The following is a 12,862-nucleotide window of genomic DNA, read 5'->3' on the forward strand; positions in this document are numbered from 1 at the left end:
GCAAAAGAATAACAATGAGCAGAAAAGGATGCTCATGAAGTTCTATGCTTGTCAGTACCCTGATGCACTGCAGTGCTCTTAGCTACACTGACCTTGTAAGCCACAAACACATTGCAAATACTCGATTGCAAAAATAAGTAAAGCTAAGTTCGACGGTTAGCCTGACCTTCACAAGAACAGATAAATAACAATGAGCAAAGAAGGAAACCCATAAGTTATGTGCCTCTCGATACCCCCATGAATGCAGTGCTCTTGAATACAGACTTCGCTTGAGCCTGTTTGTCCCCGAGCTCCACACTTGATGCCGAGCTAACTCGTATGAAGCTTCCATGCACACATAATCACAACCCACATTGATAGCATTGTCCATCGCAAAACATCATCACCCACATGACAGTACGCAATACATGAGTGTATACTCACAAGGGACCCATGGAACTGACAATACCATAGATTTAAGGTCTAAGATAACCATTCACATGATAGCTCTTCAAAAGACAGCTCACCGTCAACGCTACTGACTATATAAGCCATCATGTGCTCCAAAAATCCCCACCGACTTCACAGAGAAGTAAATGGGTAAGAGCACAAATGGGTTCTTCTGTAGTTTTAAAAAATAGGACAAAAAACTAAGCCTCTGTTACACTTGAAGCAACTTCGAAATAGTGCAAGCACTTGCTGCTTGTCACAAATTCAGGCATACCATATCAGGCGCCAGCAGCATTGGAAAATGTTAACAATTGAATACCCTAACATGCACGCCCTTAACCCCACAAAATTGCAGCCCAGAGAATGAGCAGATTAGGGGATTGACGCTCTCGCCAGCTCTACCAAAATGAAGTGTGACTGCACATACAAGCTCTCAAAGAAGTACAGAATCGTACTACAAAAGAATGCATCCCCACAACCCTACTTCTCTGCAACTTCTGTCTCTCTCTTTGAAAGTTTCTCCCATGGTGGCCCATTCTCGCTCTCATTATGCATATCATACTTGATAAGCATTTGCATAGGCTTTATAACAAGAAGATACTGTTTCACAGATCCAATCAGAACGTTATCCATCAGGGAGCACTTTAAACAGCATGCTTCAAAATGGCAAATAAATTTAGACCTACCTGAAGCAGGAATATAATTGGGACAAACATCTTCCCCCGTTTATTTGCATTTGGACCATCAATTAACTTCTTATCAATAGGAACTGCTGGAACGCTGCTAGTGGCTATATCGACTATGTGCTCCACCAGCTTTGGTAGCCAAACAGTTCCATCGGGTAAAACCTGCCACGTGATTGTACAGACAATAAGCTTTAACGAACAATGAAGTTAGGGCTCACATATTCAGGTCCGCTTCCAGAGTCATACCTTCTCTCCACCGCTGTTGGTGCTGCAACGCCCGCTGTTCTCTATGAGCGCAACAGGAATCTATACACAAACTGACAATCCTTAGACTTGTTGATTAAGTTACTCATGAGACAATGACACCCACAAGGAACTCAACAACGACAAATGCAAAGCAATATCTCACAAACTTCAGAAAGTGTCCAGCTGTAGACGGGCACCACGTGCCAACGGAAAAGAACAGACTGAACAGATTTTTAACACTTCAAATAACAACTGAACGGAAAGAGATGCACGACACACGAGATGGGGAGTGGCGGAGTTCCACCCCGAGAGAGCATTGGTCCCAAACCTTGGGGCCCCTTTCGGTATTTCTTTATATTGCTTGAACTCGGTACGACGCCGGTACTCCAGACTTTGCACCTCCTCCAGAAAACATGCTAGAGAATGAGCCCATGGCACATATTTAAAGGCCCTTGGCCTATGAAAAGCAGTTACATGAAAAGCTTCAAACTCAAAAGCATCTAGTCCCAAAAGCAACCTAGCATAATTTACAGATATCTGTACAGTACCATGTCATCATCAGGGTGGGAGTGGCTAATAAGTCTGGGCCCGAGAGCATGCGGGAAACCCTAACCTTGATTGTTACTGAAAACCCTAATTCTGGAAACCCTAACCCTAAAACCTGCAAACCCTAAAATCTACCAGAAATTGTCACGATTGTGACTATGTTAACAGCAATACATCTACTCCTAGTTGCAGATACGCGAAGTGCCATGCTAAGGAGGACCCATGCGCTTGGATGGTCACACCCCTTCACCCAAGAGACGTGCCTCTTCGCCAAAAGCCACACTCTTTCGACGACTGGTCACACCCCTTCGCTCTACGGGTGCGACTCTTCGCCCAATGGTTGCAGCTCTTCACCGAAAGGATGTGTCTTTACGTCTAAAGTCATGTGTCTTTTCATTTATGTCTCTGCGTCTCCTATATAAGGAGCCCTTGTATCACACCTTCAATCAAACAACACTAAGAACTGTTAAAAGATTGTAGCTACAGGAACTACCATCAAGAACGGACAACTCTGATGTGTCATTTGATGGGTGACGGTAAACATCGCGAAGGAGTTACCGTAAGTTCGGTGGAAAGGGCCGGGTTACAAGTGCCCCTGATGCGTCACATGATGGGTGACGGGTGCATCAGTAAGGGAGCATCCCGTAGGCTAAGGAGGAAATCCGAACTGAGTAAGAAAATACGCGTAAGAACGCAAGCACAAGAATAAAGATGGGTTCAATGAAGCTTTTTACGAAAAGCAGGAACAGTCGCGGGAGGACAGATGTTTTCCCGCGAGGAGTCTGTGTCTGCATTGCATCTGTGTCGTGTCCTGCACCCGGGGACGCCTGGAATGTGTCCGTGTAGCATTGTTTTCATTAACTAAGTGAGTTTTTAAAGTTTGAACAGGTTCACACTTTATTTTATTAAAGTGGCCGGTCACTTTTAAGTGACCAGGCCTTTATTAATAAAATAAAGCAAGTCCCTCAAAAAAAGGCAGCGCTAAAAAGCTACGCAGGGGGGGGGGCTGAATTTGCGATCTCTCTCTGTCCTCTCTCTAGGAGCGCCAGGCTCTGCTTTTTGGACCCCTATTCCCGCCGGGTGCCAGACCCTATAAAAGGGTAGCTAGCATTCCAGTTTTCACATGCCGAAAGCTGCAGTAAGTGCTAGCGCTGGGATTCTGGAGTAGAGGTTGGCGACGGAAATTGCAAGTGTTCGCGTGACGACTGAGTACGGAGGTCGATTCTCCGAGCAAGGAGCGACAGGTATAAAGTGTTGATATGCATTGAGAATTGTTGCTTTGTGTGGTTTGTTTTGCAAGAATCTCCCGTCTTACAAGAAGTACGGCTTCACGCCTAAGTCCCTTACGGGAAAGTACGGCTTCGCGCCTAAATCCCTTACGGGAAGGAACGGCCTTGTGCCCAAGCCCTTTATGGGAAAGCACGACCTTCGGGTCTAAGATTACAGAACGGAGGGGTTTCCTCGGGTTCTCGTGCTTGTATAAGAATTCTCCCTGAATAAAAGAATACTCTTAACGGGGGGGGACCAGCCCATCATCTGGTCCCCAATACTGTGTCGATCTTCTCCCTTCTCTCACCTTTTGCAAAGTATTTTATTTTATCAGATTTCTAAGTGCTCGTGTACGCTCCCGTTTTGTGACAGTTTAAGTACTTAATAAAGGATTAGTACGTAGAATTCTCACAGTGGTATCAAAGCAATTCTACGCATATAAAAGCAGCATAAACAGAACGGGACAGCAGTGTGTGCGAGTGTGTGGCGTACCCAGAGTTTGTGTGTGGCGTACTCGGTGACTTTCGGGACAACTTCTGTTGGAGCCTCTTCGAGCGCCCTTTCCTCGGGTAGTACCCCTTCAAACCCTTGGTCGCACCCCTTCATGCGAAAGGGTACCACGCCGGCAGGCTGCCACCTCTTCCCAATGCTCGCACCCCTTGGAAGTGCCCCTTCAGTTTGAAGAGTTCGCACCCCTTCCCAAGGATCGCTATCCAGCAGCACCCCTTCACCTTGGCGGTACCCCTTGGCGCCATGAGACTCGCAGATGGGCTGAGTTTTCTGCAAACGCTGGGGCTGCCCTTGCTGAAATCACTGGCTGCTGAAAATGTCACCGATGGGCTGAAATAGTTGAAACGCTGGCTGAATTCAAACGCTGGCTGCCCCTTCATGCGCTGGCTGTTTTTGACGCTCTCTTGCTTTCTTACGTAAAGACTAAAACACCAGCAGCGTATACATTTTTTTAACGCTAAGCACAAGGCCCTTAATTTTATAAGTGGCCGCCCAACCCCATATTGTTTAAAAACCATGTGAAAGCCCCTTTTCACTTGAACCCTTCAATTAAAACTTACTTAAAAAAAGTGAAGAACCCAGCAAGATAGTTAGCGAGAGTTTCCAGATTTGCCACCTTGCCCCCCACTGGTTCCTCCTCTCACGCTCGTCCTCTCCTCCGTGCGCCATCGGCACCGTATCCATGGCAAACGTTGAATTCAAAGTGGACATCCCCTAAGTTTCATACAAAGAGGAGATTCCGGACAGCGTTCTCGCGGAAATTCCTACTACACCGAAGTCATAATTATTCTGGATACTCCAAAACCAGAAGTTATTGAGATTCCCGATTTGTCATAACCGGACATGATAATTATTTCTGATTCCTTGACTCCAGAGCGCGAGCTTTTTCCTCCCGAAGAACCTGTTCCTGACCTAGAACTTGCACCTGTTCGAGTTCATTTAAGGCGTAACCATGCCGTGTTCTCAGGATGGAGGTGATCAATCTGACGATGCCCTTACTCTTATTAAAGAGCAGATGGCGACACTTTCCATAAGCGTCGCATCACTTCACACTCCTTTGGATGAGATGCACACGGAAAACACTTCTCGAAGTCGACCTGTTGCTTCTCGGACTACACGTGCTGATTCGCCACCTTCTTCCGAAGCTTCAATGGATGAACCAAACGAACCAGATCCAACTGAAGAGGTAGACGATCGCGAACTTCAATTACTTTATAAAATTTTTAATGTTGCACAGAAGAAGCAGCTTGATGTTAAACTGCCGGAACCGTACAATGGTCGCCGTGACAAGCGTTGGACCATTGGCTGTTCAAAATGGAGGTTTACTTATCAAACACAGACTTGGTCGAAAGTAAAAAAGTTGCACTTACTAGTTCTCTGCTCAAAGACACAGCATTTCTTTGGTGGCAACGACGGGTTACTGATGGTAAACTTCTTGGGATAAATTCCGGCGTACTATTCGCAAGGCGTTCGAACCTGCCAATGCGGATTTTCATGCCCGGTCCTCTCTTCGCCACCTGAGCCAGACTGGTTCCTTGGCCGTGTACATCACAGAGTTCCAAAGGCTAACTCTGGAGATAGAGACCCTTAGTCCCTCTGATAAACTTCACAGCTTTATCAACGGACTCGAACCCAACCTGAAAGGATAATGTGCACAAATACAAACCTACCACCTTGGATATTGCAATTGCCTATGTGGAGCGTCTTGGCGATAATCGGCGCCCTACATCAAATTTTCTCCCTGGTGACAGATCTTCAAACAGCGGTCGCTTTTCACAGCACGATCGCAGAGACAGCTATAGCCAAAGTCAGCAACATCAATCTCAACTCAAACAACAAGCAACGCAACCTTATTCAACTTCAAGGTTCTATTCTCAAGATCGATAATCTGAAAGCAGATCTTCTCCACATGTTCCTCCACTTGATCGTGGTAAAGGACGTGATTTTTCTCAAGATCGGCATTCCAATACTCAGCAAGGCTCTTCGTAAAATGGATCTTCGACTTCAAAGAAGAAAGGATTATGTACAATTTGCAGTGGTGACCATAGATGGTGTCAATGTCCAAAGAGACCAAATTCGTCTAATTTGAAAAGAAATTCCAACGCGAAAACATCATCGAATTTTGAACAACCAGATTATGCTAAGGATAAAGGAAAATATGTGATCAATACGATTTGTATTTCAAAAGATACGACTATTCTTATGAAGCATGCTCAGTGCAATTCTTCAGTTTTGGAGCCTCTCTCAAAGCACGTCTTGAGCCTTTTTGGAACACTCAATGGTCGCTCCATCAATATTTTGGTGGACAACCGATGCTCGAATAATTTCGTCAACACTCAGATAGTTCTACAGTTTGGCTTACCAACTCAGAAGACATCTCACTTATATGATGTGGAATTAGCAAATGGATCAATTTTGACTTGTGATCAAACAAGTTCGACAGTTGCAGTTCGAGATTCAAACTTATGCAGATCAATTGGATTTTGAAGTCATGCCTTTATCTTATTACGACATGATTCTTGGTCAGCATTGGTTATTCCAATATGATCCAGCAATTAGCTTTCGAGGACATACTATCAATTTGTTCAAAGAGGGACTTGAATTGACTTTACACGGGCTTTCTCATGCGGAAAGAGTGATTCAAGCCTCACGTGTACAAGTCAAATAGCATGATACAGTGGATTATGAAACGAATATGATCCCCGATGCAGATGCAGATATTATTATTGATGAATTTTTGAATTCATTAACTTCTCCTGAATCAATTGATGAAGACAAAGATAAAGATATAGTTGTAGATTCCGAGTCTGAAGACGACTATGCTTTCTTTGATTCTTTACTGGATGATGATATGCCAATTACAAGTCATGAAGTTACAGTTTCAAAAGATGATTCTGAAGAATTTTGGGACTCGTTATTGGAAGATGATTACAGTCTCAAGCCAAAATCCTCTCCAGAGATTACTAAAGTTGAAGTTATCCCATCTGAAGAATGTCTTAAGAAGATTTCCTCTTTGCCAAATATTTCACAGTTATTGGAAGATTTTGAACCAGAAGGCTTACATCACACGAAGGATTTTGAACATCAACCTCTTGTTGCAGTCAACCTGATTAAGCCAGATTCCTCTAAAAAGTCTTTGAATAATGCAATACTTGGCAGTCAAAGCAAAAAGGTTTGGCACGAAGCAAAGGTTCAAGAAAGGTTTCTGATAACTCAAAGATTGAAGATTTTCGAAGATTCAATGCTTTTCCAGTGTTCTATCAACATCAGAAGTCATTTCTTTGACACGGGCTCTCATTTTAAATGGGAGGGAATGTCACGATTGTGACTATGTTAACAGCAATACATCTACTCCTAGTTGCAGATACGCGAAGTGCCATGCCAAGGAGGACCCCTGCGCTTGGATGGTCACACCCCTTCGCCCAAGAGACGTGCCTCTTCGCCAAAAGCCACACTCCTTCGACGACTAGTCACACCCGTTCGCTCTACGGGTGCGACTCTTTGCCCAATGGTTGCAGCTCTTCGCCAAAAGGATGTGTCTTTACATCTAAAGTCATGTCTCTTCACCAGGAGACGTGTCTTTTCATTTATGTCTCTTCGTCTCCTATATAAGGAGCCCTTGTATCACACATTCAATCAAACAACACCGAGTCTTCTAAGTCTTGTCTCGAGTGCAGTTCAAGTTTCTTAAGTCTTAAACATGAGTTTAAGTACTTAATAAAGGATTAGTACCTAGAATCCTCACAAAAACCCTAACCCTAACCCTAAAACCTGCAAACCTTAAAAGCTGCCAAAAACCCTAACCCTAACCCTAGGGCAACAGGCTGAACTCCCGGAAAAAGCACAGACATGATGACGTGGCAAGATCCCGCTTTTTGTGGCGCCAAACAGGGAATTTCCGAAAATTGCGCAACTTGCTTTTCTCTACGCAAGTATGAAAGAGAGAGAGAGAGAGAGAGAGAGAGAGAGAGAGAGAGAGAGAGAGGTCCTCTGCTTTATTTGACAACTCAAGAGAGCTTGAGAGAAGAAAGAGCCTTTGCTTTTATTTAGGCTTTTGATTTTAAGCTTTTGGGGCTCTGCTTTTGGCATCCCTTGTAATTTAAATATGTGGTTTGGGCTCCCACTTTGCAAAGCATCTGGACGCACAGTCTGAGAGTGAGAATCCGACCCACTCTTGTACTTTGAACACTGATTAATAATAAAGAAATACCGAAAGGGGCACCAGTCTTTGGGGCCAATATCTCTAGGCACGGAACTCCGCCAAGCTAGTGCAAATCTATTGTAAACTGTGAACTGTTTTGAAGTGGTTATTTGGTGTTGTTGTGATTGATTCTTGACTTGGAGTGTCCAAGTTTGTTACAGTGGTATCAGAGCACGGCCGATTTCTCTTCTACGGGAAATTCGATCCCCAATTTTTTTTCTATGGCACCTATGGCTTCACGCAAGGATCAATCGACTCCCTCTACATCTGGAGATGCGGGCAGGGATCACAACGAAGATTTCGGCAGAGAGTATGGCCCGCCTCGGCCTACTCAGGCGGAGCAAAGAGAGATGAAGCGTCGTCAATTGACCGGCAATGCAACAAAGATGATGCTCAGTTTTGCGAAGGATTCGAAATTGGCAAAATATATGAGCGAGACTTTTTTTCAGGAAGTACTGCTCACAAGACATATTCAGAGAAGGAATTAGAAGAGGTGGTTGATGCACGGATTGCTCAGCTTTTTGACGCGCAGAACAAAGACAAAAAGCACAGCAAAAAGCAGAAGAAAGGCACTGACTTCCCGGGATATTTGGATCGTCAGTTGACATTTGACAAAGCAAAGAAACAGAAGAAGCGTGTTCAATTTGAAGGAGTACCCAATTCTTTTTCTTCTTCTTGTAACAGTTCTTCTAGCTCTTCAGATTCGAGCGAAGAAGACAGAAAAGGCAAAAAGCGAAGCAAGAAACAACAATACGGAAAGGGCAAGAAAAAGGCAAAGAAGTCTAAATCTCGCCCAGTGAGTGACAGTTCTACAGAGGACTCGTCTACAGACAGTTCAGACTCTGATGACGGCAACTTTTATGCGAACAAGAAGAATTTTTATAAAGCCAACCAGTATGACTTTCTGGAAGATAAAAGCAAGAAAGTCCGAGAGTTTAAGGAAGGTGGACAGTCAATCAAATTTGACACTTTTTCAGGATACAAAGATGCTTCGAAGGCTTTGTCTTTTATACAGCAGTTTGACATCGCTTTCGCGGGAGGACGCTACTCAGACACTCCAAGATTCGGAGAGCTACCTCTTATTTTAAGGGGAATGCTCGAACTTGGTGGTCCACCCTTCTTTTAAACAAGACTGCGCCAGTTAATTGGCTGAAATTTAAGAAGCTTTTTATTTCTTCTTGGCTGACGCAAGAGTATGAACGCGATATACGAGCTGCTTGGAACCATCTTCGGATGACCAAGAGAGATACAGTGGATGCTTATTGCGAGAGATTTTGGAGCTCTTTTCTACCCGCCTCTTCATTCAAGAAGATCTCGTTCAGAGAACAGATTGAGCAGTTTACCTTGGGTCTACCTACAGAGATCCGAGATCACTGCTTGGAACAAAAGTCAGCTTCTATTTAGGAGTTGATCAGTCATGCGAAACGGGGCTTTGCCATTCACTCTAGCAGTCTGACCTACCCCACCGATGAGGTCATGACACAACGAGCCGAACAGACTTCAGCGAATGAAAGTAGAAAGAGAAAGAGCAACCCAGAAAAGAAGGATGCACTACCCAAGCTTACTCCTGAGGAGAGAGCGCGCTTCATCAGAGAGGGGAAGTGCTTTGGATGCGGGGAACATGGACATATCTCCGCGAAGTGCCCTAACAAGACACAAGACGAAGAAAGGCCAGAAAGTTCTAAAGCAGCTGAGAGACGTGGCAGAAAAGGCAAATAAAAAGTAGAACTGGTACCACATGGTGTGGCACCTGAACCGAATTAAATGAATGAAAGTACAAACTTTGTCGCTTTAGGGACAAAGTAAAGGATCAGGAAGCTCTTTTGAAGGAGCCAAGGCCAACTTCTTTTCACTTGGAATTGGCGGCTCAATTTGGAACTACGCTCGACAGGCTAAGGCCATAGGCGGAGGTAGTTCGAGTGGCACCGGGACGGGATGTTGCCATTACACCGAGCATTGGAAAACTTCATTTGCAATGACAGGGGTGGTCAGGGCACGCGAGTGACGTTCTACTCGAAATCCCTTTGTTCCACAAGAACTACACCGTGGTTGACTATCGGGCCGAGAAAGCGACTTTGACAAATGAAGGGCTCAGAGATTGTACTTGATGAACTTCAGTTTCTTTACTCATTCTTTTGGGAGAGAATTGAACGATGGATAAAGGTTGAATATGTTTTGACCTGAACAAAAGAACGCCAAGATTTTTCTCCACACTCATGCCGATTGCTTTTTAGAGGGCCTGAAGATCATACCATTGATCTGATACCTAGAAGCACACCACCGAACCGGCCACTGTACCGTGTGAGCCGAGCACAGAATGAAGAGATTATGAACCAAGTGAAAGACCTCTAGGAAAAGGGTCTTGTCCAGCCTAGTACTTCACCGTATTGCTCTCAAGTGTTGTTGGTTTTGAAGAAACACGGAACCTGGAGAATGTGCATCGATTATAGTGCTCTCAACAAAATCACCATCAAGAACAAATTTCCAAATCCTAGGATCGATGATATACTCGACAGATTACAGGAATCCTCGAAATTTAGCAAGATTGATTTGAAGAGTGGATATCATCAAATCAGAATCGCGCCAGGAGACGTCTACAAGACAGCTTTTCGGACGACTTTTGGGTTATTTGAGTTTTTGGTGATGCCTTTTGGCTTAACCAATGCTCCTGCGACATTTAACCGGATGATGGACAGGATTTTTCGAGAGTACAAGCTATTTGTTGGCATTTTTCTTTGACGATATCATTGTTTTTCTCCAAGAATGAGGCAGAACACAGAGATCAGCTGCTTCAGGTCTTTCAGGCATTACGAGATCACAAGTTAGTGATTAATGCAAAGAAAAGTGAATTTTTCCTACCAGAGATACACTTTTTGGAACACATGGTCTCAGCAGCATGTGCAAATGGATCCGGCCAAGATAGAGACTATCCATGATTGGCCCGATTTGAAGATGTCCATGAAGTTAGAAGCTTCTTGGGACTGTGTTCGTACTACAGGCGGTTCATTCGAAAGTTTGCAAAGGTTGCTTCCCCTTTGCATATCTTGACACAGAAAGGAGTCCCTTTCTAATGGGGATCCACAGAGGTGACTGCCTTTCAGACATTGAAAGAGAAATTGACTACGGGACCAGTTTTGACTTTGCCGGACTTGCAGAAGTCATTTTGAAGTATATTGTGATGCTTGTGGACGTAGTCTGGGTGCGGTCTTAATGCAAGAAGGCCATGTCATTGCTTATGAGAGCCGATTGTTCTCAAGGCCGGAGATGGCAGCACAGATTTATGAGAAAGAGCTTTTGGCAGTTATCCATGCTCTTACTCAGTGGCGGCATTACCTACTCGGAGCGGATTTTACTGACTTTACAAACCATCAGAGTTTGCGCTACTTCTTGTCACAGAAACAGCTTTCGGAAAAGGCATAGATGCTTTGTCTCGGAAGCCGTTGGTTCTGGCTATTTCCGCGATACATCATAGGAGCTTTGAGCATATGGTCGACCAGTATGCCACAGATACAGGTTTTGCATACATTTTCACACGGATACGGGATGGGGAGACAGTAGCGGGATATTCCATTCGAGATGGCTACTTGATGAGAAAAACATGTTATGCGTTACACAGCCGTTGAGGGAAAAGGTTATGACTAAATGCCACTGTCCACCTTTTACGGGTCACCGCGGCATTGCTACCACCATGAAAGGAGTAGAGAGATACTTCTTTTGGCCGAGACTCAAGAAGGATGTGGAAGAGTTTGTGCACAGTTGCTTAGTATGCTAGAAGGTCAAGTTTGACAGGCATAAAGCACATGGATTGTTACAGCCTTTACCCATACCCACCCGCCTCTAGGAAAGTATTGCAATGGATTTCATTTTTGATCTCCCGAGAACACAGAGTGGTCACGATGGTATCTGGACTGTTATTGACAGATTTAGCAAGCAGGCTCATTTCATTCCAGTGAAGAAAACAGTCAAGCCGGATCACTTAGCGAGACTGTTTGTGGCCCGGATCTTCAGATTACATGGCATGCCTGAGACGATTGTCTCCAACAAAGACCCCAGATTTACGAGTTTGTTTTGGAAGGCAATTTGGGAGAACATTGACACGCGGTTGCAGTTCTCGTCATCGTTCCACCCGCAAACTGATGGGCAATCTGAGATTGCAAATTCAGTGGTTCTAAATTTATTAAAGTCTTATATCTCAGATCAGAAGACTCAATGGGAAAAGTATCTACCTTTGGTGGAATTTGCCTACAATAACACGATACACTCTTCGACGAGAAAGGCGCCATTTGAGATTGTTGAAGGTGCTGTGAAGGTTCCACCCTTCCTAAGCACGAAAGATAAGATTTTTGAAGCGGATGAATATACGCGAGACTTAGATACGGCTTTTGCTAGATGCAGCGGAATGATTGTTGCGCTTTGCTCAAGATGAGTGCTCCGAACTGTGCTCAAGGTTCCTTTTTGTTCTTATAGAAGAGAGAGCCTTCTAATGAGAGAATGCTATGATCACAAACAAAGTGAATGGACACTGTGCGTGCAAGTGTATGAGACTGAGAGATAGAGAGAGAAGAGAGATACGACACCAGAGACGTTGTAAAACCCTCCTCCAAAGGCCCCACTCTCATCGGCGAGAGTGGTCTACTTATTGATTGCACAAAGTGGTACAATGACGATGCATGAAAACTAATGCAACTTGGGACTATGCCAGTGACGACGACGGGGATGGCGACGACAACCTAAGGGCTGAAATCTGCGGTCGTCTATCTGCTGTCCATAAAAACGCTATGGCTGAAAATTTGGGACTGATTCGGGGCTGCTGAAAACGCTGTTTTGGCTACGTTTTTGGAGGCTGAAAATGACGATCTTCTGCAATGTCTAGGGCTGAATTTGCTACTGTTTTGAATGCTGAAAACACTGCTGCACTTTCTCCACCGAAGGCTGAAAATGAAAACGCTGGCATCTTTGGGTAGCGTTAGTAAAA

The 12,862-nt window shown here is 44.5% G+C and overlaps 1 protein-coding gene across 1 annotated transcript in view; it reads right to left on the bottom strand.

Moving 5' to 3' along the window:
* Positions 1–723: 723 nt before the first annotated feature.
* LOC147458254 (translocase of chloroplast 34, chloroplastic-like) overlaps positions 724–12,862 on the bottom strand; it is a 35,718-nt gene continuing 23,579 nt past the window's right edge. The window contains exons 5-7 of the mRNA XM_086512936.1: positions 1,362–1,421; positions 1,116–1,277; positions 724–1,029 (exon numbers count right to left, since the gene is read on the bottom strand). Of these exons, the coding sequence (XP_086369062.1) occupies positions 910–1,029; positions 1,116–1,277; positions 1,362–1,421 (342 nt within the window). The 3' untranslated portion in view covers positions 724–909. The remainder of the gene's footprint in view (positions 1,030–1,115; positions 1,278–1,361; positions 1,422–12,862) is intronic.

Source organism: Adiantum capillus-veneris, chromosome 5 (genome assembly GCF_014529385.1).
Source record: "Adiantum capillus-veneris isolate H3 chromosome 5, ASM1452938v2, whole genome shotgun sequence".
NCBI classification, from domain to species: Eukaryota; Viridiplantae; Streptophyta; class Polypodiopsida; order Polypodiales; family Pteridaceae; genus Adiantum; species Adiantum capillus-veneris.